We start from the raw sequence: 25658 nt of genomic DNA, 5'->3' as shown, positions 1-25658 counted from the left end.
AAATAATTGGGAGCCATACGTGCCGCTTTTCTTTCTTTCTGTAAGCTTTTCTTCTGCTCTCTGTAACTGAGCAGTCCCGTCTTTTTTGTTTCTTTATACACTACCGTTCAAAAGTTTGGGGTCACTCAAACAATTTAGTGTTTTCCATGAAAAGTCACACTTATTCACTACCATACGTTGTGAAATGAATAAAAAATAGAGTCAAGACATTGACAAGGTTAGAAATAATGATTTGTATTTGAAATAAGATTTTTTTTTACATCAAACTTTACTTTCGTCAAAGAATCCTCCATTTGCAGCAATTACAGCATTGCAGACCTTTGGCATTCTAGCTGTTAATTTGTTGAGGTAATCTGGAATGAAAATGGAATAGCCTTCATTTCTAAGAACAAGAATAGACTGTCGAGTTTCAGATGAAAGTTCTCTTTTTCTGGCCATTTTGAGCGTTTAATTGACCCCACAAATGTGATGCTCCAGATTTATGTGACCCCAAACTTTTGAACGGTAGTGTATGTGATAGTTTTACATATTCTTCTGGCTTTTCTCCAGCTTTTATGTGCAGCGTTTGGATTTTTAAGCGTTGTTGGTGAGGTTAAACAGCATCTCGGGTGTTTCATTTACAGCGAGACTTTTTCCTTCGTCCTGACCGGAGAAGACGGCAGCCGCTGGTTCTGTTACTGCCGCAAGATCCTGGTGAGTGCGTGCACGCGCTGATATCCCAGTCTGAATCACCGGCTCCGTGTGTCGGTGTGTGTGCTGACGTGGCAGCTCACCAAGTGCGTACTCAACTTTTCAGAGAAGATGTGACTCACGGACAGTAAATTACGTCTGAATCGATAGCAGAGAGCAGAATTAGTTTCACAAGTTTCCTGCAAATTGGCCTCAAAATTACTTGTGGCTTTTTAAAACTTAGGATGCCTTCCTCAGATTTAAATTCCTGATGGATGCTTTCGGGTAAATATGTTGCTGTTTATCATTTAGCTATATCTTGTGTCCAAGGTTTAGACAGATCTAGGCCAACGCTAACAAGGAGGGCTTATGGTTTTATAGCTGCACACTTAAGTCATAAATATGGACAGATATGGAGGTTTGGACTCTGGGATTGTGTTTTTTGTTCCCCCCAATGAACAGTGAATAAAGGAGGTATAGCTTCTCTGTACTCTGGCCTAATAGCACTTTACATGGACGACTGTTTAATGTATTTAAAGGAGCTGTATATAAGAGCAATAATAAAACGAATCATAAAATGACCCCGATATGTCAACAGACATTTAAAAATCATGTTCATTTTAAATACTTATGTCACTGACAACAGCACTCAAGCCAGGATATTCCAGTTTAAAAAGAGGAGTTGCAGCCCTCAACTGATGTTTATGTTGTCATTTTTTGTTTTGGCCTGAAGCTCCACCCTCCACCTATCTCCCAATCACCAAGTCAGTATTGTTTCTGAAGCTCCACCCTCCACCTATCTCCCAATCACCAAGTCAGTATTGTTTCTGAAGCTCCACCCTCCACCTATCTCCCAATCACGAAGTCAGTATTGTTTCGGCATCCGGGTTGCCAGCTCGGCTCTAATTATGGCAGCCATGGCAGCCTACGTTCCTGCTGCATTCTGCAGCCTACCTGGCAACCTCTGGTCGGGGGGAGGAGGGGGAGGGTACACGCCGCTCAACAATATTTTGAAAGTGACTGCAGTACCAGTTTTGGACATTTCTTACAGACGGCTCCTTTAACAAGAAATCAATCAGGCAGCTCCAGCTGATCTAGAACGCCGCAGGAGTCCTTACAAACACCAGGAAACTGGACCACATTACACCGGTCATGAAATCACTACACTGGCTTCCAGTGAGTCAAAGGATAGAGTTTAAAATCTTACTGCTGGTCTACAAAGACCTGAATGGTCTTGGACCAAAATACATGCTGGATCTGTTAGTTCCTATGAAGCTCCCAGAGCCCTGAGGTTCATCTGGATCTGGTTTGTTGTGGTTCCCAAGAACCAGAACCAAGCAAGGTGAGGCAGCGTTCAGTTATTCTGCTCCTCACCGGTGGAACAAACTTCCTGTAGACCTGATGTCTGCTGCAACTGTAGATCCTTTAAATCAGAACTAAAAACATTACTGTTTACTGAAGCTACTCTTAAATTAAATACTTACCTGCTGTACTCTACTGCCCTTATTTTTTAACAACTTGTGCTTTTTATTATTTTACCTCCTTTCTTATCATTTTATATGTTGTTTACTGTTTAATTGTGTCTTGCTGCTTTTAATATTGATGTACCGGTAACACTTTGAATGACCTTGTGTTGAATTGTGCTATACAAATAAACTTGCCTTGCCTATTTATGGTTCTTTTGATTCGTGACTTGTGAATCCGTCTTGCAGCCCAGCGGAAAGGGGAAGAGGCTTCCAGAGGTGCATTGTATTGTCAGCAAGTTGGGTTGTTTCAACCTGTTTGCGAAGGTAAAGTCACACCACCTCCGCCACATTTTCCTCCCATCAGAATTCTTTACAATAAGATGAAAAGAGTTTGAGAGTTCAGAGCTAATCCTTGTGAAGCGTGTGAAGGCTGCAGAGACAATCCCGAGCATTCACTGCATGTGCATTTAAAAAAAGAGACGTTCAGCCCCCTCATCATGGCAAAAACATGATAGCCTTTGCCATGTTACTGGCTACAAGGCTCATATTGCTTAAATGGAAAGACAGATCTCCAACTTTCAGTCAATGGATCAGAGATCTTCTGCACCATCTGACTTTAGAAAAGATCTGATATGTTACAAAAGGCTTTGCCCTCAACTTCTATTCTATATGGCAACCAGTTCTAAATCAGGTTGAAAAGATAGATACCTCAGACATTTCCAATGTATAGATAAAACCCCTCCCTCTTTTTCCTTTCCCTTTTTTTTCTTCTTATTTTTATACGTTTTTGTTTGTTTTGTTAACTTCATTTGTGTTTTGTTTGTTTGTTTGTTTGTTTGTTTGTTTGTTTAAAAAAACAACAACCAATTAAAGCTGCAAGCAGTGATGAACGGGCCCTCGCACGTGCAATTTGCACCAATTAAGGTCAAGGACTCAAAACTAAGTCCGATGACACCACCCACGACTCTCTATGTCAAACTATTCAAAAGTTATGGCAGAGAAAAGTTTTCTAGGGGGCGCTGTTGAGCCGTTAGGCCACTACCATTAATGCAAACCATGAAATATCAAATTTATCACCAGGTCTGGCTTGCATGCAAAATTTGGTGACTTTTGGGGCACTATCAATTGGGGAACTATCAAATATGGACCAATCAGATGAAGGGGGGGGCGCGATTTTTGGCGTCTAGCGTCCCCACGGTAACGCTTTTGAAAGAGAAAAGTAATGCGTGTTGTCGCAGGATGGAGACGCACATTTTTGATGTATAACACATCTGGGTGCACGTTACGGTTCGGGCCGTATTAAAGGGAAAGTTCGGTTTTTTACAACCTGGACCTTGTTTCTGGCATTTTTTATGGTCGTATACTCACCCAGGCAAGTTTGGTGTCATTTGGAAGATATTAGGAGTTTTTTGCGAGCCGCTTCTCCATATAATGGTAGTGAACGGGGCACAGCGGGACACAGACGATGCAGCGTCTAAATAACACATTATTGCCACGAAACTCGTTCATTTCTTTTATGAATCACTAGATCTGCTTCCAGGACCTGTTGTCTACATCCGGGGCTGTGTGTGTAACAAGGAAATCAGTTTGTAAACAAGACCTCTGAACTCATGACGTCATCTCTGTGCGCGCACTCTGTCCTCCGTTCAGTGAGCTCTTCAGCCGTATACTCTGGCTCAAAACGGTAAGGACGTCCATCATATTCAAAGTCGTCGTCCACAACCTCAGAATATGACAAATATTCAGACATGTTTCAAATAACTAACAGTAGTGAACTCCAGCTGTACACGGAGCTGTGTCTGGGACGCGCGCACAGAGATGACGTCATGAGTTCAGAGGTCTTGTTTACAAACTGATTTCCTTGTTACAAACACAGACCCGGATGTAGACAACAGGTCCTGGAAGATGCCGAGAAGCAGATGTAGTGATTCATAAAAGAAATGAACGAGTTTCGCGGCAATCATGTGTTATTTAGACGCTGCATCGTCTGTGTCCCGCTGTGCCCCGTTCACTACCGTTATATGGAGAAGCGGCTCGCACAAAACTCTTAATATCTTCCGAAGGACTCCAAATGACACCAAACTTGCCTGGGTGAGTATACGACCATAAAAAATGCCAGAAAGGTCCAGGTTGTAAAAAAACGAACTTTCCCTTTAACTGCCAAAGGAATGGCATAAATTGTGCCAAAATTACACGATTAATTCAAAATGGCCGACTTCCTGTTAGTTTTCGGCCATGGCACCAAGAGACTTTTCTTTAAGTTGCGACATGATACAGGTGTGTACCGATTTTTGTGCATGTACGTCAAACCGTATTGTGGGGCTTGAGGCACAACGTTTTCTAGGGGGCGCTGTTGAGCCATTTTGCAACATCCATTAATGCAAACCATAAAATATCAAATTTTTCGCCAGGCCTGGCTTGCGTTGCAAAATTTGGTGACTTTTGGGGCACGTTTAGGGGGGCAAAAAAGGCCCTCATTTCATCAGAAGAAAGAAAGAAAGAAAGAAAGAATAAAGAATAGTTCCTACAGATACAATAGGGCATTCGCACTGTAAGTGCTCGGGCCCTAAATATCACATTTACTGCTGAACCTGTGATGTAATGTGGACATGGGGTGGTGCAATGGGGTGGGGTTTTCTGTGGGGCGGGATTGTGTTGAAATGTATTGAAATGCATGTCAAATTATATCTTGTATGATTTTAAAAAAACCGAATAAAAATACTTTGAACAAAAAAAAAAAAGAGAGACGTGGCATTCACGCAGCGTCTCTCCCATCTCAAATTGGTTGATGGAAATCTGCACTAGTTGGTTAAAGAGTCACAGCCATTGCTCTGGTTCTGCCCGTCCAGATTCTGGAGGAGGTGGAGAAGCGGAGAGAGATTTCCCCGGCGCTGGTTTACCCGTTCATGCGCAGCGTGATGGAGGCCCCTTTTCCAGCACCCGGACGCACAGTCACCATCAAGAGCTTCCTCCCCGGCGCTGGGAACGAGGTACGCCCGACACCGACAGAGGAAATGTTGATTAGTGGTTGCTGCTCCGCACCACTCCCATCTGCCCCAGTGAGTCACGGCGGGAGGCTGAACACGACCGGCGTCCTCCGCTCTGATGGGGTTCTTTATGGGACAGCTGCGAGCGTTATGACTTCCTTAAACTTAAAGGTTCACATTTATGATGTGGAGCATACCAACCACGAATCTGCTGCTTTACACAAACCAACAAACGGCTTGCTGTTGCATCCGCGCCGCAGCTCTGCGCCCGCCGCTCCAGCAGCCGCACGTCACAGACGCTCTCTTGTTCTGCTGCAGGTTCTGACTCTGTGCCGACCGGTGGACTCCAGGCTGGAGCACGTGGACTTCGACAGTCTGCTGGAGTGTCTCAGCGTGGGGAAACTGCTGCAAGTGTTTGCTTCGCTTCTGCTGGAGAGGCGGGTCATCTTCATCGCTGACAAACTCAGGTAGGACTTGTTACGTTACTACGATGGAGGATTAGGGCCAAACTAAGACAAAAAAAAAAATGGAAATTACGAAAATAAAGTCAGAATAAAGTCATAATGTTGTGAGAATAAAGTCGTAATATTACGACAATAAAGTCGTAATATATAATATATAAATATAACTTCACAAGATATTCCTCATTTTAACACAGGGAGAAGATGCTCTTCCTGTTAGTGTTCTCATAAATTACCACTTTATTCTTGTAATATTACGACTTTATTCTCGTAATGTTACGACTTTATTCTCATAATATAACAACTTTATTCTATTACGACTTTATTCTCGTAATGTTACGACTTTATTCTCGTAATGTTACGACTTTATTCTATTCTACGACTTTATTCTCGTAATGTTACTGTTAGGAATCGGGCGGGCAAGGTTTTCTTCCCCAGCCCGGTTGGTGCTGATTGGCACTCTGAGCGCACACCTGCAGCTCGTCAGCCTCATCAGGAGGAGAGCTTAAAGAGCGGGGGCTGCGAGTTGTTGGGTGTGGGTTTGTCTTGTAACATTGGTTAACTTTGGAAGGCGATTAGTTAGTGGTTTACTTATGTTCTGAGCCTGTTTATTTTCCAATTCCTGTGAGGAAGGTTTTTGTGTTCTTTTTTAAAGTGAGGTTTTTTGTCGTTCCACTTTCTGTGGATTACCTGTGGGGGTTCTTTGGTTCAGAATTAAACCACGCCGTGATTTTTGGCTAAAATTACTCCTGTTTTGTGTCGTGCAATTGGGTTCGAAGAAAACTATCCCTAACATTACAAACCCACCAAGCTGAACCCAGCCGACACTGAGCGTGCTCATTGCTAGCTGCCCTGGAGAGGCAGATCCGGATGGCCAACAGCCACACTCCCCAGTTGGAGGCAGCCATGCTGTTCCAGGTCCAGCCTTGGCAGGCTTCAATGGCGGGGCTGATCCAGCGGCGAGAAGCCGTCGCAGCTCAGCACGCGGAGGTGATGGAGAAGCTGCAAGGGTTGGTGGCGGCTCTCACAAACCGGCCGCTGAGCCAGCCTGCGTGGTGCATGGGCCCTGCAGTCCACGACCCGGTATCCCGGGAACCCTGCCTTGCCAGCCCTCAGCGGTACGGGGGTGACTTCGAGACCTGCGCTACCTTCATCGAACAGTGCGAGTTGGTGTTTACCCACCAACCCAGCCGGTTCACCTCAGACGCTGCTCGAGTAGCTTATGTCTTTAGTCTGCTCATCGGCCGGGCAGCCCAGTGGGCCGCCGCTTCCTGGTCCATGGGGGCCAGTTTTCGTCACTCTTACAGTGAGTTTGTGGCCGAGCTCCGTAAGGTCTTTCACCACCCAGCCAGGGGTCAGGATTCCGGCAACGCAGTCGGTCCTGCGGGGCCAGATCCGTGGTCCCAGGGATCCTGCCGGTGGCCGACCCAACCTCACCTTGTTCCTGTCCCGGTGGTGGTCCCGGATCCACCTCGACCAGTTCCTGTTTTGACGGTGGTCCCAGACTCACCGGTTCCTGTTCCGGCGGTGGTCCCGGAATCATCGGCCCCTGTTCCTGTTCTGGCGGTGGTCCCGGAATCATCGGCCCCTGTTCCAGCTCCGGCGGTGGTCCTGGACTCATTGGCCCCAGTCTCCGTTCCTGTGGCGGTCCCGCCAGTCTCCGTTCCTGTGGCGGTCCCGCCAGTCTCCGTTCCTGTGGCGGTCCCGCCAGTCTCCGTTCCTGTGGCTGTCCCGCCAGTCTCCGTTCCTGTGGAGGTCCCGCCAGTCTCCGTTCCTGTGGCGGTCCCGCCAGTCTCCGTTCCTGAGGCGGTCCCGCCAGTCTCCGTTCCTGTGGCGGTCCCGCCAGTCTCCGTTCCTGTGGCGGTCCCGCCAGTCTCCGTTCCTGTGGCGGTCCCGCCAGTCTCCGTTCCTGTGGCGGTCCCGCCAGTCTCTGTTCCTCTTCCTGAGGCGATCCTGGACGCACCTCAGATTCCATCTGTCCAGTCCCGAGAACGGCCCTCTGGCCAGTGTGCCAGGTCCCGAGTCCGGTTCCGGGTTCGGCCCCCTGAACTGTCTCTCTGGTCGGCCCGGTCTCCCGGACGGCCCCCTGAACTGTCTCGCCGTTCTGGACGGCTCCTGAACTGTCTCACCGGTCTGACCGACCTGGTGCCCAAGACCCCGGAGCCCCGACTTTGTGTTGCCTGGGCCCTCCTCCGGGCCCCCTCCGCCCACCCTGTTTTGGGATCTGGATGTTGTGGTTGTGAACATCTGGGATCTGTTCCTAGAGGGGGGGGGTAGTGTTAGGAATCGGGCGGGCAAGGTTTTCTTCCCCAGCCCGGTTGGTGCTGATTGGCACTCTGAGCGCACACCTGCAGCTCGTCAGCCTCATCAGGAGGAGAGCTTAAAGAGCGGGGGCTGCGAGTTGTTGGGTGTGGGTTTGTCTTGTAACATTGGTTAACTTTGGAAGGCGATTAGTTAGTGGTTTACTTATGTTCTGAGCCTGTTTATTTTCCAATTCCTGTGAGGAAGGTTTTTGTGTTCTTTTTTAAAGTGAGGTTTTTTGTCGTTCCACTTTCTGTGGATTACCTGTGGGGGTTCTTTGGTTCAGAATTAAACCACGCCGTGATTTTTGGCTAAAATTACTCCTGTTTTGTGTCGTGCAATTGGGTTCGAAGAAAACTATCCCTAACAGTTACGACTTTATTCTCGTAATGTTACGACTTTATTCTCGTAATGTTACGACTTTATTCTATTACGACTTTATTTTCGCAACATTATGACTTTATTCTCGTAATGTTACGACTTTATTCTCGTAATGTTACGACTTTATTCTCGTAATATTACGACTTTATTCTATTACGACTTTATTTTCGCAACATTATGACTTTATTCACGTAATGTTACGACTTTATTCTCGTAATGTTACGACTTTATTCTCGTAATGTTACGACTTTATTCTCGTAATGTTACGACTTTATTCTCGTAATGTTACGACTTTATTTTATTTTCGCAACATTATGACTTTATTCTCGTAATGTTACGACTTTATTCTCGTAATGTTACGACTTTATTCTCGTAATGTTACGACTTTATTCTCGTAATGTTACGACTTTATTCTCGTAATATTACGACTTTATTCTATTACGACTTTATTTTCGCAACATTATGACTTTATTCTCGTAATGTTACGACTTTATTCTCGTAATGTTACGACTTTAGTCTATTACGACTTTATTTTCGCAACATTACGACTTTATTTTCGCAACATTACGACTTTATTTTCGCAACATTATGACTTTATTCTCGTAATGTTACGACTTTATTCTCGTAATGTTACGACTTTATTCTCGTAATGTTACGACTTTATTCTATTACGACTTTATTTTCGCAACATTATGACTTTATTCACGTAATTTTACGACTTTATTCTCATAATATTATGACTTTATTCTCGTAATTTCAATTTTTTTTGTCTTAGTTTGGCCCTAATACTCCGTCGTACGTTACATCTCAAGTTCCCATGAAATTTAATCTGAAATGATTCCTGGACTGATGTGATCAGTTTTGCCTGATACAATCATCAAAACGCCAACATCTTGTCAGGTAAAAGTGTTTTTGTAGCAAGGTTAACTATAAATGAAACATCTAAGAAACAAAAATCCCTTCTGTGACGTGAGAGCGTCTGCAGTATCGACTAACTCCCAGAAGTCCAAGATGACGCAACCGTTCCGCTTAGTTTGAGACCGATACGTCTGTAAAGACTCAGACCTGCAGGCGATGGCCGAGTCGCAGAACTCACCGCTGAATTATCCATCTCCATCCCCGGCTGGTTGTATTCGTTTTATCCGAAACGTGGGAGGTGAAAGTGCTTTTGCAAAGTGTTGTTAGCATTTATACAGTTCACTTAACTTCATACGGGAATATCATCAGGTTCTGGCTTTTCTTGGCAGAACGTTTCCCCCGTTTTCCCAGTCTCTGTGTGGAGAGGTGTAAAACCTGATTCCCTCGTTCCTCCACCACCCGGGGTGGATAGAAAAGGAGTAGAGAAGGAGAGACCGCTTGTGTATGTAAGAGACATCCATCTATTCTGTAACCGAGTTGTGAGGATTTTTAACAACCTCCTGATTAGGCCTGTGTTGAAAAAATTGATTTCCCAATTCTAAATCGATTCTCATATTAATTCCTAAAAATCGATTCATATGTCTAAAGATCGATTTTTTCTTTTTTTTTTTTTTTTTAATTTTCTTTTATTTATGTATTTTTTTTTCATCATTACATTACAACTTTTTGTTATTTTTTTGTTTATCCCCAAAAAAGCAATCTTTTGTTGGACACGAGAATAACTGGTGCCATGTTTTTGCCTTTAAATATGTTTAAAGGTATGAAAACATTAAAGTTTTCAGTTATAATTGCATAAATTGTCTATATTTCATTACTTTATATACTGTCTTGGGGTTACATTTGCAAAAAATGCTAAAAACCAAATTCTCAAAAATTTAAAACCAAAATAGACCGAAAAAGGAACAAATAAAAATGGAATGTGGGAAAAAATAAAACCGATTTCATCCGTCTCTGTTTCCTCCCTGGATCTGTTTGATAATTCTGACCCACATGATGTTTCTGAAAGCAGTTCTATCAGCATTCTGGGAGGTGATTGGTCCTTACAGCATCATTAGCTGCCAATACTTGCTATTGAATCTCAATATAACACTAGTAGTAATATTTTGCATAACTACAGTCATATAATTCATGCAACAGCTCAAAAAACTGTGTTAATAACACTAACCCAAATCAATATCGGAATCGGATCGAATCAAATCTTGATAATCGATTCTGAATCTTAAGAATCGGAATCAAATCGATTCTTGACATTTTAATCGATCCCCAGCCCTACTCCTGATCACGTTGTACGTAAGAAAACAAACGAAACATTTGTTATTCTCACTCACTCGCTCTAAATTTCACATGTAATCATTATGACATTGTAATTTTAGGGAAAAAAAATTGCACTAATTGACAAATATTTGTAATCGTTCCTGAAATGAAACGGCATGTTTGACGCAGACGATGTGGAGTCACACTTGGTTTCGTGTTTGTTTGGACCCGTGATTGCGGATTGTCTTCCCAGATCCAGGATGTAAAGGTCAATCGAGTAAAGTTGGTTGTTACGCTGTTACGTAAATGTTACCTGTGCAGTATGTACGGCTTAAGGATGTCGAGTTGAAATGAAGATGTTTCTCTTAAAACGGTGCATTTGATCAGTTGGAGAGACGCATTCTGACTTTTGTTTCACAGCTGACAGATTTACAATACGGTAGAGAAGCGGTACAAGAGCTCCCTCTCCAAACATGGTGTCACTTCTCTGCTCAAAGCAGCAGGTTTTATTGCTCCACCCCGTTACTCCTCAGGTTGTGTCTCCTCTGTCGTTAAATTACTTCCAAGCAGGAGATTTATTTTGATGAGTTTGTGACGCTACAATAACCTGCAAAGTTAAAAACTCCTTGAAGGAGACGTTTTGACTCAGGCAGCCCCAGAAAAAAAAGGAATGGGAAGATGATATGAAACAATCACATGTATGCTCTAAATGTATTTATTTTTAATCGCATTCCCCTTTTAAAGCAGTCTGTTTGTTGGAGGGGCCTCTTTAGCCTCCGTAGCGTCTGTCTTCATTCCTTTGTAAATCAAACAAACTGTCATGTTGTGTCTCATACGCAGTGAAAACGGTCCTGACCAACGGGGAGATATGAACAGTGACAGCAGGACAAACGACACATTCATACTTGCTTTGGTTACTTCTCAGCAGACCAAAAACAGATCAAATTTGAACATATTTGAGCAAAGCTGATTATATTTGTGAAGGTGGACCTGAGAGCGTGAGAGCGCTGTGAAGTCTGCGAGGATGTTTAAGGGGAAAATATGACCCACATGCACAACAGTTACTGGTAAATCAAATTTAAATGGTTCAGATGTGAGTCATCTGAGTCATAAAGCATCCAAACCTGATGGAAAAAACAAAAAAAAACAGGCTGGATTTAAAGTGGAAAACCTGCAGCTTTAACTGAGAGGAAAAGTGTGTATTTGATACTGAACGAGCTCGATTTAAACAAAACTCTGCTCAGGGATTGGGCTTCATAAAAGTGTCGTTTCACAGCACCAGTGGCTGTGCTTTAAAAGCCACCGGAGCCTCGTGCCGTCGGCAGAACGGTAGTAATGTTTTATCAGCAGCATAATCACAGATGTCACAGCCGATCTTTGTCCATCGTCGGGGAGCTGGACTTTCTATCTGAGCCGTGTTTTTACTGTCTCTGCAGTGTGCTGTCCCGGTGTGGCCACGCGGCGCTGGCGCTGCTCTACCCGTTCACCTGGCAGCACACGTTTGTGCCCGTGTTACCGGCCAGCATGCTGGACATCAGCTGCTCCCCGACGCCCTTCCTCATCGGCGTCCTGGCGCCGTGCCTGCCGGAGCTGCTGGAGCTGCCCATCGAGGAGGTTCGTCTCTCCGTTTTACTTTAAAAGCAGCTCGCAGGTCCGTGTACTTCGCGGCCATCCGTTTTTTGTTTTGAAATTACAAAATAAAAATAGAGAAATAATCCGAATCCGTGTATCATTCATTCTTTCCATATTCAATCAAAAATCAAAACATGAAAAAGTGACGGGTTATTTTGTTATTTGTTTTTTATTATAACACAAAAAACGGAAAAACGTCTATCTATCTATATTTAATTGGTCGAGTTTACGTGACCCGGGGATTCTACATCCATGGTACGCGGCAGTTCGGGTAACCATGATTACCATGGTGGCGCTGGAACAACAGATTAAGGATTATTTTTTTGAAACCCGACCAATTAAATATTAAAATCAAATTCAGTCCTGTGGCCCGTTTTTCTATTTCGTATTTTTGATCTGTGCCTAAAATGGAAATATGAAAAACCAGACGTTTTTCCGTTTTTTGTGTTATAATAAAAAACAAACAACCAGTCACTTTTTCATGTTTTGATTTTTGATTGCCAATTGAAAATGGAAAGAACGAATGATACACGGATATATTCATTATCCGTTATCCGATTTCATTGATGTGTTTGAAAATCGAAATTGGGAATTAGAACAGCGAGTGGAAAACTCTTTTCTCTATTTCCTATTCGTTTCCAACGGGGGGCAGTATGTTAGAGTTCAGTACATGTTATTGATTGGACGCTGCAGCTGAACGGACTGTCACAACATCATGACGGAGTGAAGACAGATTACACATTAAACTCATGTTTCACTCCCAGGTTTCATATTTTATTTATTTTCTGTTTCAACATTAAAAAAATCTAAAACTGTTAATTTTCAATCTGATCAACAAAAGAACCAGAAACAACTTTCTTCATTTATTATTGCATATGTGCAATCCCCCCATTTGTCCAATCCTTGTTTTCAGTATCCTTGGAAACGCATCAATTAAATCGGATAACGATCCGTTTTCCATTTTTTATTATCAAAACAAAAAATGGGAAACAGATTATTTTGGATTATTTTCTATTTTTATTTTGTCATTTCAAAAAACGGATGGCCGCTAAGTACACGGACGGTCCGTGTATCTTTTGGTCATTGGATTTTTCCATCATGAGTGGGAATCAAAAAACAAAAAACGATTGGTTTATTTGATTTTCCTTTTAAAACAAAAAACAAATATTGAATACACTGCATTTTTTCTTTTTCTGTGTTAATATGATTTAACAAAGATTCAAAATACGCTTTTATTTTCGTTTTCTATTTCATATAAGAAAAATGAAATCCCTAGTCAACAGGAAGGAAAAAACGAACCAAAAACAACCGTTTATTCATATTCGTGCACCGGAAGCTGGCATTTACAACCGAGTGAACTTAGTTCTGGATATTTAACAGGCATTCCTGTGACAATTCTCTCCAGGGGAAGTTTGATTTTAATATTTAATTGGTCGGGTTTACGTGACTCGGAAATGGCTCTGTATGCTGCAGTTCGGGTAACCATGGCAACCATAGCGGCGCTGAAACAACAGATTAAGGATTATTTTTTAAAGATTGATTAAGGACTTGTTCCACAGCGGTTTGACGCACAATGACATTTCCTGCACGTTGCAGCAGATGTGTCTCCTGCAATGCTCAGAAATGAGCGTCAGAAGATTATGTGCTCGGCATCATCTGAGGAGAAAAAGGCTACGCAGAGCTGGAGAGCGCTTTGATTCAATCTATTTATGAGGTTTTTATTCAGATGTCCACAGTATATTGCAAATATACACACTGCATGCGACGCGAGCGAGAGTCAGCGTCAAAAACAGTTCCATTGCTTTATTTTTATTGCACTGTCTATACTGGTTGCGAGCGACGCGGCGTCGTTTTGAGCTGGACTTTTGTCGCACGCCCTGCTTCTATTTTCTTCCCGTCGCTCGCGTTGAAAGCCGGTTGAAAGTTGAAAAAAAAGTGTAAAGCGCTGTAGGAAACAGTCATTTCAATACAAGAACTTCAATAAAGTGGCAGCTGCTGGAGGGAGATCGCCAGGCTGGAAGGTTCTGATAAGATAATAAGATATTATAAGAATCTTATCTTAATCTTATTAGGGCTTAATTTGTCCCGGATCCTGCCGGATTGATCGTGTCCTCTGCTTTTTCCCCACATCCCAGTAATGATCTGACATGCTGACATGTTTGCACCGCACGCCGGTCACTCCAGCTGTTCGCTGTTTGATTGCGTAATCACACGCCGTTATTAATTGTTCGGTTTTTTCCCCACTTATTCCACCGAATAATAAGCTTGTTTTCTGTTTAGAAAGTACAAACGTAGGGAGATTACAAGTAATCACCCATCTTTTACTTGTCCCTTTACTCTTTTAGGAGTCTGCTAATGTTAGGAGTTTCTTTCAGGAGCGCACGGGCGGGTGAATAAAGGCTGATTTATGGTTCCGCGTAAAATCGACGGCGTAGCCTACAGCGTAGGGTACGCGGCGACGCGCACCGTTCGGTGACCGCGCCGCGTACCCTACGCTGTAAGGTCTGCGTTGGTGTAACGCGGAACCATAAATCAGCCTTCTAAAAGGCGAGTCTCAGCTGTCAATCAAAAGAACGTGGTAGAACGTGGGGCCGATAACGCGTTCAGAGCGGGTCCGATGCCACGCATTGCGGCGCGACAGTCGGACGCTCGCATGCAGTTAGGACAGTTGGGAGCCGTAGCCTAATTTTTGTTGACAGCTTTGTACTGAACACTGATCACCCCGATCACGTTTGCAGTGTACACGTTTAAAACCCATTAAGCATGTCGGAAGGCCGTTTGTGGCAGAGTTTTGTCATTAAACGCCATAAAACTTCTGTCGGACTCAGCGTAGCCTACTTCTCTGTCAGCAGCGCGTCATGCAAATATACAGGACCTCACAATAAACTCTCAAGCGGCTCTTAAAAGTACAGGAAAGCCGCAATACCGGCTATCTGTCTTCACATGGGGGTGCTTGCTGGAGAAGGTCGGGTTGGAAGAACCTGAGAGAGCTCCATCAGCCATACCATGAATTCAGGCATCAGGTAAAGTTTGTGCTGCAGTGCAATTTATACATATAATGATAATCACGTGGATTCCTCACGCGTGGGACTAAATTAATTCTTCCAACCCGACCTTCTCCAGCATGCACCCCCACTGAAGACAGATAGCCGGTCATTCGGCCATGATGAATCAAAGCGCTCTCCAGCTCTGCGTAGCCTTTTTCTCCTCAGATGATGCCGAGCACAGAATCTTCTGACGCTCATTTCTGAGCATTGCAGGAGACACATCTGCTGCAACGTGCAGGAAATGTCATTGTGCGTCAAACCGCTGTGGAACAAGTCCTTAATCAATCTTTAAAAAATAATCCTTAATCTGTTGTTTCAGCGCCGCTATGGTTGCCATGGTTACCCGAACTGCAGCATACAGAGCCATTTCCGAGTCACGTAAACCCGACCAATTAAATATTAAAATCAAACTTCCCCTGGAGAGAATTGTCACAGGAATGCCTGTTAAATATCCAGAACTAAGTTCATTCGGTTGTAAATGCCAGCTTCCGGTGCACGAATATGAATAAACGGTTGTTTTTGGTTCGTTTTTTCCTTCCTGTTGACTAGGGATTTCATTTTTCTTATATGAAATAGAAAACGAAAATAAAAGCGTATTTTGAATCTTTGTTAAATCATATTAACACAGAAAAAGAAAAAATGCAGTGTATTCAATATTTGTTTTTTGTTTTAAAAGGAAAATCAAATAAACCAATCGTTTTTTGTTTTTTGATTCCCACTCATGACGGAAAAATCCAATGACCAAAAGATACACGGACCACGGACCCTCGCAGAGCCACGCTTTGGTTTTACGTTCGGCCTTCGTTGCGGGCGGTGACGCCGCAGCTCTGACTCACGCCAGAGCTCTCGTTACGAAATTATGACCTCCTCAATTTGTGACTCTCCTCTTTCTTTTTGTGTCGTCTTCCAGGTGCTTATTGTGGATCTGTGTGCAGACAAGTTTGTCGTTCAGGTGTGTACACACAGTTGTGGGCGTGGGAGCCACGGCTCTGCCCACACTTGTCCCTTTTCTGGGTGCAGCGCTTTGAGGGCGACAAAGACAGTTACGCTGCACAAATCTGCTAAAGTTCTCTGGAAAGATCCTGGAGACAACTTGTGTTGTCATAGACGCCATTTAAATAAAGCTGAATTGAATTGCAGGATGTAAAACCCTCGTGAGTCGGAACACGATTCAGATTTTACTTTACAATAATTTAGTCTTTTCAGTTGATTAGATTAGATTGTCCTTTATTTCTCCCTCAATGGGGAAATTTGCTTTGTGCAGCAGCAGCACACTCAACACACACATGCAGGGAAAGGGTCAAAAAAAAAATATAAATTACAAAATATAAACAGTATATACATAAAAAATAAAAAAGTGGTGCAGTACGGGAAGAAAGAAAAACAGTGCAAAAAAAGAAGGTAGGATGTTTATGAGGTAGATGACGGTAATGGCGGTTTTACAGTAATCTTTGTCCTAAAGTTAAGTTTAAACTAGAGTTTAGTGATTATTTTGAGCTTTACAAATAAACTGAACTGAATCAGAAGCAGAGGTGTCAAAAGTAGTAAGAAGTATAGATACTAGAGTTTAAAAATACTCCTGTAGAAGTTGAAGTATCAACTCAAGTTTTTTACTCAAGTAAAAGTATAAAAGTACTGGTTTCAAAACTACTTAAAGTATAAAAGTAAAAGTAATGTAAGGGGGAAAAAAGCCATTGAAAATGAATGCATCTTAGTATAATGCAAATATATTAAAGAACCATATATGTGTACTATTGAGCATTAACATGTTTCAGAGAGCAGGAGATATGATGACTAGTTGCCTATAAGTATTGTAATGGTGCAAAAAGTCAAATTTCAGAAGCATGTTATCATTTATCCTAACCTTTATTGGAATGTACATCCAAGTTTAGTTGCAGGAATCTGAGGGAACGGATGTAAGAACAAAACTGGACAAGAACATCTGAAACAACCACAACCAAATTCACTCTATCCGGATGGAGCAATTTAACTGGATAGTTTTTATTTAAAGGCCGAAATGAAATAGAGTAACGAGGCTGTTTTTAAAATGTAAGGAGTAAAAAGTACAGATAATTGCGTGAAAATGTAAGGAGTAAAAGTAAAAAGTCGTCTGAAAAATAATTACTCCAGTGAAGTATAGATAACCAAAATTTCTACTTAAGTAAGTTAACAAAGTATTTGTACTTCGTTACTTGACACCTCTGATCAGAAGTATAATATAGTTTATTTCATTGGAAAAAAAAAAGAAAAGAAAAGCAGCACAGCAAATGACACCAGGACCCCTTAACTCCGTTGCTCTTTCAAACACTAAAACGTGGGATAAATCCAGCAGTTTTGTTCATCCCAAACAAAGAACCTGCATTAAATAGAAAGTAAAGTTACTTGTGTGTGTGTGAGGTGGTGGAGAGATGGATTAGAGGTGTGTGTTTGTGTGTAAAAGGCTTAACGCTGGTGACCTTTGCTGTGATGTTAGCTCGGGGATGAGGACTGCATCCTGCCCAGTAAACTGCAGGCAGCACTGCAGCAGATCCTGGAGGAGAGGGAAGAGATCCTGAGACAAAACAACAGCGACGGGGAGGCGTCTGAAGGTTGGTTCATCCGTCGTCTCTGCACAACAACAACACGCCGCATTTTAACCCCCCCGACAGCCACTGCAGCATGAGGGGAAGGTTGGAAACAAAGACGCACTCGTCACGATGCGAGTACTGCATCCTTGTTTAATAACAGAAGATCAATCGTGAAATCTGCTCAGCCGTGTCATCTGTTCTGATAGTTCCTGGTTCCGTCCTTCCTCATTAGACCACAGACGCATTTACAAATTAAACCCAAGTCTGCAGAGAAGCAGAGGTTTTTAGTTGTTTAATTTCCTTTTTTGTTGGAACCAGAAGTTTCATGTTTTAAAAGGAAAATGCAGCGGTGTGGACGGTTTTCTGCCGTCACATAAGAAAGATGACCATCACAAGGCCGTAGATTAAGTCCATAAACCCCTAAGATGATTATTTCTGACAGTAAGAAATCATGTGATGATTAGCCAATTAAAATGCAACAAGAACAGTATTATCTAACGCAACTTGGTGCCAATTCAGAGAAAACTGACATCTATTAAGCGTTAAAGGACATGAACACTCCTCCTACGCTGCTTCTGTGTTGGAAGTTCCGTCGGCACATGCCAGTGACGTTTTTGTCCGTCGTGTAGCGTGTGATTGAGGAGTTCTCGCCATCGTAAAGTTTACATGTACCATTGCTGATGTACTCAGGTGGTGAGGATGTAAACATCTCATACCAAGGTGGAACTGGGGGAAACAGGGGGCTTAACCCTTTATGACCTGCCATAGAACAAGTCCGCCTAAGCATATTTTTACATTGTTACATGCTATACTGCCATTTTATGGAGGTTTTATTTGCTATGCATCAAAACAACCCATATAAGCCGATCTTTTATAATCTGTATGTTACAAGTCTATACTAACAAAAAATTGTCAATGGAAAAAAGTAACACAGAAGCCTTTCAAATCTCAGGAAATTTATTTGGAATAAATTCATGCCTTAGTTTTTGAGATATATCTGTTTAGATATCGCGTCCGTCCGTCGCTGAAATCAGCTCCAAAACTTTGCTCACGGTAAACCGTTTCGCACGCACGGACTTTGGTGGATCCATAATATGTGTGTATCGTGGGCTTGTATAGTGAGTGTGTATGGGTTGTTGCTGAGTCATCTTTCGTGAAAATATGATTAAAAAGCACGAACAAGAGCGCAAATTCAAACTAACTAGTTTCCCGGGGGAATGACGTCACCTCCCTTTTCACAGGAAGTGGCATAAAAAAAATCCAACCTGATGACATGCTGACAACGTGATGATGTACGCGTCAACGTACGTCAACGTAGGACGAGCTGTGAACGCGTATCGGATCTATAAATAACCTGCGATGTCAAAAGATTTCCGTGTGGCAATTTTACTGGATTATTATGTGATTATTCCAAACAATTAAAACTCTGGGACACTAAATGCAAGATGCAAAATTATCAAATGAAACTCTTCCTGTTTAACATGCAAAAGGAATTATTGCTCTGTTTTTATTTGGTTGTAATTGTTGAAAATCAATATGCAAACGGGAGCGCCAGCGGGTTAAAGGTGCATCTTTTCGTAGTAAGAGTTCTGTCTGTCTGAATGTGTCCCGTGCAGGCCAGAAGGCGGACCTGAGCGCGCTGGTGTCCGAGGGCTTCGTGCGGTTCTTCGTGGAGCTGGTGGGCCACTACCCGCTACACATGGTGGAGTCGTCCAACGGGAGCAAGGAGCTGCAGCGGGACAGTTTCCGCAAGTCTCACCCCTCCAGAGGCGTCCGGCAGTTCCTGCAGCTCTTCATGGAGACTCAGATGTTTGCCGGCTTCATTCAGGACAAAGAGCTGCGCAAGGGAGGAGTGCGAGGTGAGTGATAAGAGCGTATGAGAGGGTGAACCAGGACTAAAATAACTCCCATTTTAAGCCTCAAACGTGTCCGTCCACTGAGGTGGCAGGAGGATCTTTGGTCATTGCAAGTTTCTTAGAAGTCGGCTAATGAATGACGCCGTCATAGACCGCTTAAAATTAGTTTGCGTGACATTCGTAGCAGACTTTTTAAATGTATAACGAGATTGTCTTAATACACTGCCCAGATTTAATAGGAGTCACCCACTGGATTTACGTGTTAGCTGCCAACCAGTTTTTAGTCTCACTGACGCAGCAAGGAGCGTCTCGTTTCTTAAACAATCATGTCTGAAGACGCATCATGTGGTCGTGGAGAAGACGTTAATCAGTTTCAGAAGGGTCAAATTATTGGCGTCGAGCTAAGAAAACATCTGAGGAGATTCCTGAAATTACTGAAACTGGGTTAAGAACCGTCCAACACATTAAAAACTGGAAGGATGGGGGATGGGGGATGGGGGATGGGGGGGGGGCAACCATCATCTCTTTAATTCACTAGAGCAATCGGAGGAGGTCATGAGTCCAGAGTGACGGAGCATCAGTCACGTATAGTACCAGCCTTGTGAGGTTGGTGCTGTTGGTTCTTTGTGCCGTTCCTCCCCGGTGACCCGGCAGATTCCAAGACGACAATGTCAGGATTCATCAGACTGGCGTGGTGACGGTGTGTTCAGCCAGTCCTTGTGTGAACATGTTGTCTCACGGCCCCTGAACAACAGGCCAGATCTAAACCTCACTGAGAATCTTTGTGCTGTGCTGGAGACAGCGTTGGGTGTAACGAGATTACATTCGCCAGTAACGCAGTAATGTACCGCGTTACAGTTGTAATTTGGGTAATCACATTATAGTTACTCTAAGACAAAAAACATTACGTTACTTTAGTTACTTTAAGCTTTTCAGCTACATGTAGAACGGGAGAACAGAAAAAAAATCTAACTTGCCTTTCATGCGTCTTCACGCGTTGCGCAACACTTGTCTGACTTAACGGGATTTTACGGGATTTTACGAATACGCATTTGTGCTGATCTGGGCACTGCAGTAATAAGGTTCCAACTACAGGACTGTCTCTGAAAATTAGAATATTGTGATAAAGTTCTTTATTTTCTGTAATGCAATTAAAAAAACAAAAATGTCATACATTCTGGATTCATTACAAATCAACTGAAATATTGCAAGCCTTGTATTATTTTAATATTACTGATTATGTCTTACAGTTTAAGGTTAAGATTCCCAGAATATTCTAATATTTTGAGATAGGATATTTGAGTTTTCTTAAGCTGTAAGCCATGATCAGCAATATTAAAATAATAAAAGGCTTGCAATATTTCAGTTGATTTGTAATGAATCCAGAATGTATGACATTTTTGTTTTTGTAATTGCATTACAGAAAATCACAATATTCTAATTTTCTGAGACAGTCCTGTATATGTTGTTCATTGGCAATCAAGTTATGGTGCAGCTCAGGTGATATTGTGGAGTAATCCAAAAGTAATGTAACTAGTAACTTTCAGCAACCAGTAACAAAGTAGTGTAAGGGATTACTTTTTAAAAAGTAACTAGTATATATATATCTTTATTTAAACTCGAAAAATCATTGAGGGCGAGCCCTCATTTACAATGACGTCGAGCAATACAAAAGTAAAAAAAACAAAAGACAGGGACAAAAATAGAACAACAAAAGAGCAGTCAATTAAACAAATATGAAGTTACAATTAACAAAATAATGTAACAATAAAATCAATTAAAACAGATACAAGCAGTGCTTAAAAGATTTAAGATCAGGGATTTAAAATGACCAAAAGACACTAGTGAATTAATTTTTAGAGTGTTTTGTAATGAGTTCCAGTTAGTAATACGTAATGGATTACTTTTTTTGAGTAACTACCCCAACACTGGCTGGAGAAGACTTTAGCAAATGCAAACCGTCCTGTCCAGACGGGTAGATCAGTCCCTCGTTTCCTCCCACAGTAGTGTCTGTAAGGATTACAACAGCCTTTATTTTAAAATACAACAATATCAACTGGTTTTCTGCAGCAATTTAGCATGAAATGTGATTCTGAGCTTCATCTGAAATAACATCTTAATTGAACACATCCCTCAAACATCCAGGAGAAAAAGTGTTTAATAAAGACGAGGAACATCTCACTGTTTCATCGGCTTTAGCACTTGGCTTGTGTGTTTGTGACTTTGATGAACGTTTTGCAGAGAAACCAGCAGAGAGCTGGTTACCGCAGAGGGATTAGTCTTTCCTCTCCACTGTTGCCGCAGCATCAGATCAGCCTCTTTATCTGATACTTGATCCTATTATTTAGATATCAGACCCGAAAAATCCAATTAATATCGGATTTGGTGCTTCCCTCGAAACGAGAGTTCACCTTCCGTCGTCCGTGTTGCTCTGCCGGATTGCGGGTGGCAGTAATCAGTAACGATGTTTCCGACCTCCTAAAATGTTAATTATGTTATCTGACATGTGTTAACATTCGCTTTTAACCCACATACACAGCGACAAGACTCTCCTGCAGCCCCTAATAACATCCTTACAAAACTCCAGACATTAAACCTGGAGCCTTATTAATTTAATTACCGTTAATCCTCCGCCTCGAACATCCAGCACGGGCGGCTCAACAGTTCTGCTCCTCCTCTCAGGTCTGTTTGAAGCCAGAGTGGCCGAGTACCTGGACTCGTGCCCGGAGCCGGAGCCGAGCGGCGTGAACAGGTTTCTTAAAGGACTCGGTGAGTGTCGCCCTCTCAGCTACTCGCTTTAAAAAATTACTCTTGACTAATTTTAATCTGTTTTTTTTTTTTTACTCCTTTTTAGGAAGCAAGATGAAGCTCCTGCAAATTAAATGAAACTTAAAAAAAAAAAAAAAAAAGGACCAACATCTTATAAAACAAAAAGGTTTTGTGATGAAAAACACTCGTTGCTGCTGGATAAGGAACGTGGGAGAGTCTGGTGTTGGACGGGAATAACACGACGCGCCTGCTAACGAAAACTGGAAACACTTTTTCATTCTTTTGTTCAGCTTTGTTTCCCGGAGGCTCTCGGGGTTTTTGGTGAAGCTGCAGAAACTGCAGCTACTGAGGTTTTCAGCGTTTCACCCGCGCGGTTGTAAATATCTCCATCTAAATGGAAACTTGACTTTTCATACATTTCATCCTAAAGTGTAACTTAACAGTCTCGTACGGTCTTCACATTTTGTAAATAGTGTTCGGTTCCGAGCTGGAACTTGTTTTTATACGTTTTTATTGTCGAGTTTCTGATCAGCTGATGTTTATTACCTGGAATCAGGACGTTTTAAGGTTTTTACTCCTTAAATTAAGTCTTATTACGCCTGTTGTCTTAAACTTTCTTCTTTCTGACTGTTTTTTATAAACATTTTGCACATGTTCAGTGTACAGTATTTGGAATATTTTTGTATTAAAGCCTGGAATGTCCTACGTTTGTATTTAGTTCCTGAGGACAAAACTGGATGCATGTTTTCTATTTATTATGATGCTGCACCCCTCAGGGAGGGGCATCGGCAGCTGCGTTTACGTGGGTAGTGATGGTTTATTTCAAAATGAGACCACTTATGGGAATTAATGACGTACCTGGCCGTGATAGCGACTCGTGCTTTCTTTCTGCCCACGTTGGGTCTCTGGCTCCAAATCACAAGGATATTACATTAATGTTTTGAACTGATTCACAGCAGGCGTGTGTGTGGTTGTATTTCTCAATTTCCTTCCCAAAAATGTATCATCCTCCGGCACGCCGAGCGACCGCACATCCTCTTTCATCACATCCAGTAATCTCTCCAGTCTTGTGTTCCACCACTAGTCACACTCTCTTCTCTGAATGTCCAAACCATCTCAACCGGGCTTCTTTAAAGGGGATCTATTATGAAAAACAGGTTTTCTCTTGCTTTAACATATATAAAGTGGTCTCCCCTCAGCCTGCCAACTCAGAGAAGGAGGAAAGCAACCAAATTCTGCAGTGTCTGTACAGCCGCCCGGATGAGCCGTCCAGTGTGATGTGGATCTACGAGCCGTTCAGATTCTGCTCCCGTCGTTACGTAACCAAAATGTGATTTACATAGGTTGGCCTCCGATGCGTGAAACCACAACTAACTCCGCCGGCTGGCGCTTCCGCCATTTTTTCGTAGCGGTGTATCACGTCATTCAGGCAGCCAATCAGCACAGAGCCTCATTATCATAGCCCTGTCACTCAGAATCCTGCATAGATAATGAGGTTAGAGCAGTGCTTCTCAATCCTGGTCCTCGTGGGCCCCTGTCCTGCATGTTTTAGATGTTTCCCTGCACCAACACAGCTGATTCTAATTAAAGGTCCTCATTAGCTTGTCACCAACATAGACATATATAAAGGCTAGATGACTCGTCCACGCTGCTTCCAATGGAGAGCGACGTCGTCACACGGCGGCCATCTTGCCACAGGAGAGCTCGTTCACTTTAACATTGTGTTTAATGGTGCCTGTACTGCTTAAACAACCTTAACTTGCTCAATTCTCAACAGATTTTCTAACAGTTTGGTTTGTTATGAACGTCAGGGATGTAGTTATGGCACTGCATACTTGTGAATAATTATAAACATTGAAAAACCTACTTTTGTATGAAAATAACAAGAAACAGATAGCTATGACATGGTATTTATATTAAATCAATATTTCCATAGTATTCTTAGTAACATTTATATTTACATTATTACCATATATATATATATATATATATATATATATATATATATATATATATATATATATATATATATATATATATATATTATTACATTATAAAATGTATTTGTATGACATAACATGTTTATATATTATTACATAATGATGTATTTATATCATGACATAACATCTGTGTATATATATACATGTTACTAAGAATACTATGGAAATATTGATTTAATATAAATACCATGTCATAGCTATCTGTTTCTGGTTATTCTCATATAAAAGTACGTTTTTCAATGTTTATAATTATTCACAAGTATGCATACATCTCTGACGTTCATAACAAACCAAACTGTTTGAAAATCTGTTGAGAATTGAGCAAGTTATGGTTGTTTTGCAGTACATGCACCATTAAACACAATGTTAAAGTGAGCGAGCTCTCCTGTGGCAAGATGGCCGCCGTGTGACGACGTTGCAGCAGCGCGGACGAGTCATCTAGCCTTTATATATGTCTATGGTCACCAAGGTCTGCACAGCTCTGTTGATGACACAGGTACTTTTATCACGATGTGCTGAAGCAGGGTATCATCTAAAACATGCAGGACAGGGGCCCACGAGGACCAGGATTGAGAAACACTGGGTAAGAGACTGGGAAGATAAAGACATGGTTTAGAGGCTGAATTTCTTTTAGCAAAAACAATCAAAAGCTTGTTTTTAAGACATTCAAGGCCTGTTTAAAATAGGGATTAGATGCCATAATAGGTCCCCTTTAACATCCCTCCATTGCTGCCATCTCCAAGTTAAAGGCTCTCTACCATCTAAGGTTTAGAGACGCTCGTCTTCATCATCCCCACCTGCACTCTGTTCTTCACCTCTTTCCACACTTCTATTTGTAGGAGTATTCAAACTAGTTCACCGTTTGTCTGTTTTCGTTTCATGGATTAAACCATAGAACTTGGAAGGGAAGGGAAATAAAACCAAAGCAAGTAAATGAAGGACTGAATCGATAAATTAAATGAATTAAGATTTACACACATATTCTGTCTGCTAGCGACTGACTTTCATTTGTGTAGCATCTCTCCTGCTCTGTCATCTTGCAGACATAGTCCACGGGGACTTCATCTGTCAACCTGTCCATCACCATGGCGATGAGAAGGGACTCGGGGGTGATTGTTGATGCAGCCCCACTCCCACCTGAGACCCCTCTGTTGCACCTCACTGCTGTGATACCGACCTCAATCGTCCCGTGTCACTGTCACGCTCCACAACGATGCACCTCAACACCTCCCAACCTTCCCTGCAATTTCCCCGTCAGCGTTTTCGGAGCAAACATTGCATCTGCACCAGTTTTTACTTACACATCTGCAGTTGCTTTGGCTTCCCTTCCTTCTTCAGATGTTTATTCAC

At 42.4% G+C, this 25658-nt stretch overlaps 1 protein-coding gene across 4 annotated transcripts in view; it reads left to right on the top strand.

The window, feature by feature from the left end:
- The window catches only part of dennd2c (DENN/MADD domain containing 2C), a 48768-nt gene extending 25758 nt beyond the window's left edge, over positions 1 to 23010 (top strand). For all 4 annotated transcript variants that reach the window (XM_061736747.1, XM_061736745.1, XM_061736746.1 and 1 more), the window contains exons 10-19: positions 624 to 693; positions 2382 to 2459; positions 4985 to 5125; positions 5441 to 5589; positions 11874 to 12051; positions 16027 to 16068; positions 17590 to 17704; positions 19300 to 19542; positions 22222 to 22308; positions 22394 to 23010. In XM_061736747.1, the coding sequence (XP_061592731.1) occupies positions 624 to 693; positions 2382 to 2459; positions 4985 to 5125; positions 5441 to 5589; positions 11874 to 12051; positions 16027 to 16068; positions 17590 to 17704; positions 19300 to 19542; positions 22222 to 22308; positions 22394 to 22425 (1135 nt within the window). In that variant the 3' untranslated portion in view covers positions 22426 to 23010. The remainder of the gene's footprint in view (positions 1 to 623; positions 694 to 2381; positions 2460 to 4984; positions 5126 to 5440; positions 5590 to 11873; positions 12052 to 16026; positions 16069 to 17589; positions 17705 to 19299; positions 19543 to 22221; positions 22309 to 22393) is intronic.
- Positions 23011 to 25658: the final 2648 nt, after the last annotated feature.

The sequence above is a fragment of the Cololabis saira genome, chromosome 12, assembly GCF_033807715.1.
Source record: "Cololabis saira isolate AMF1-May2022 chromosome 12, fColSai1.1, whole genome shotgun sequence".
NCBI lineage: Eukaryota > Metazoa > Chordata > Actinopteri > Beloniformes > Belonidae > Cololabis > Cololabis saira.
The sequence above is the reverse complement of the archived record's forward strand: the minus strand, read 5'-3'. Positions and strand labels throughout refer to the sequence as shown.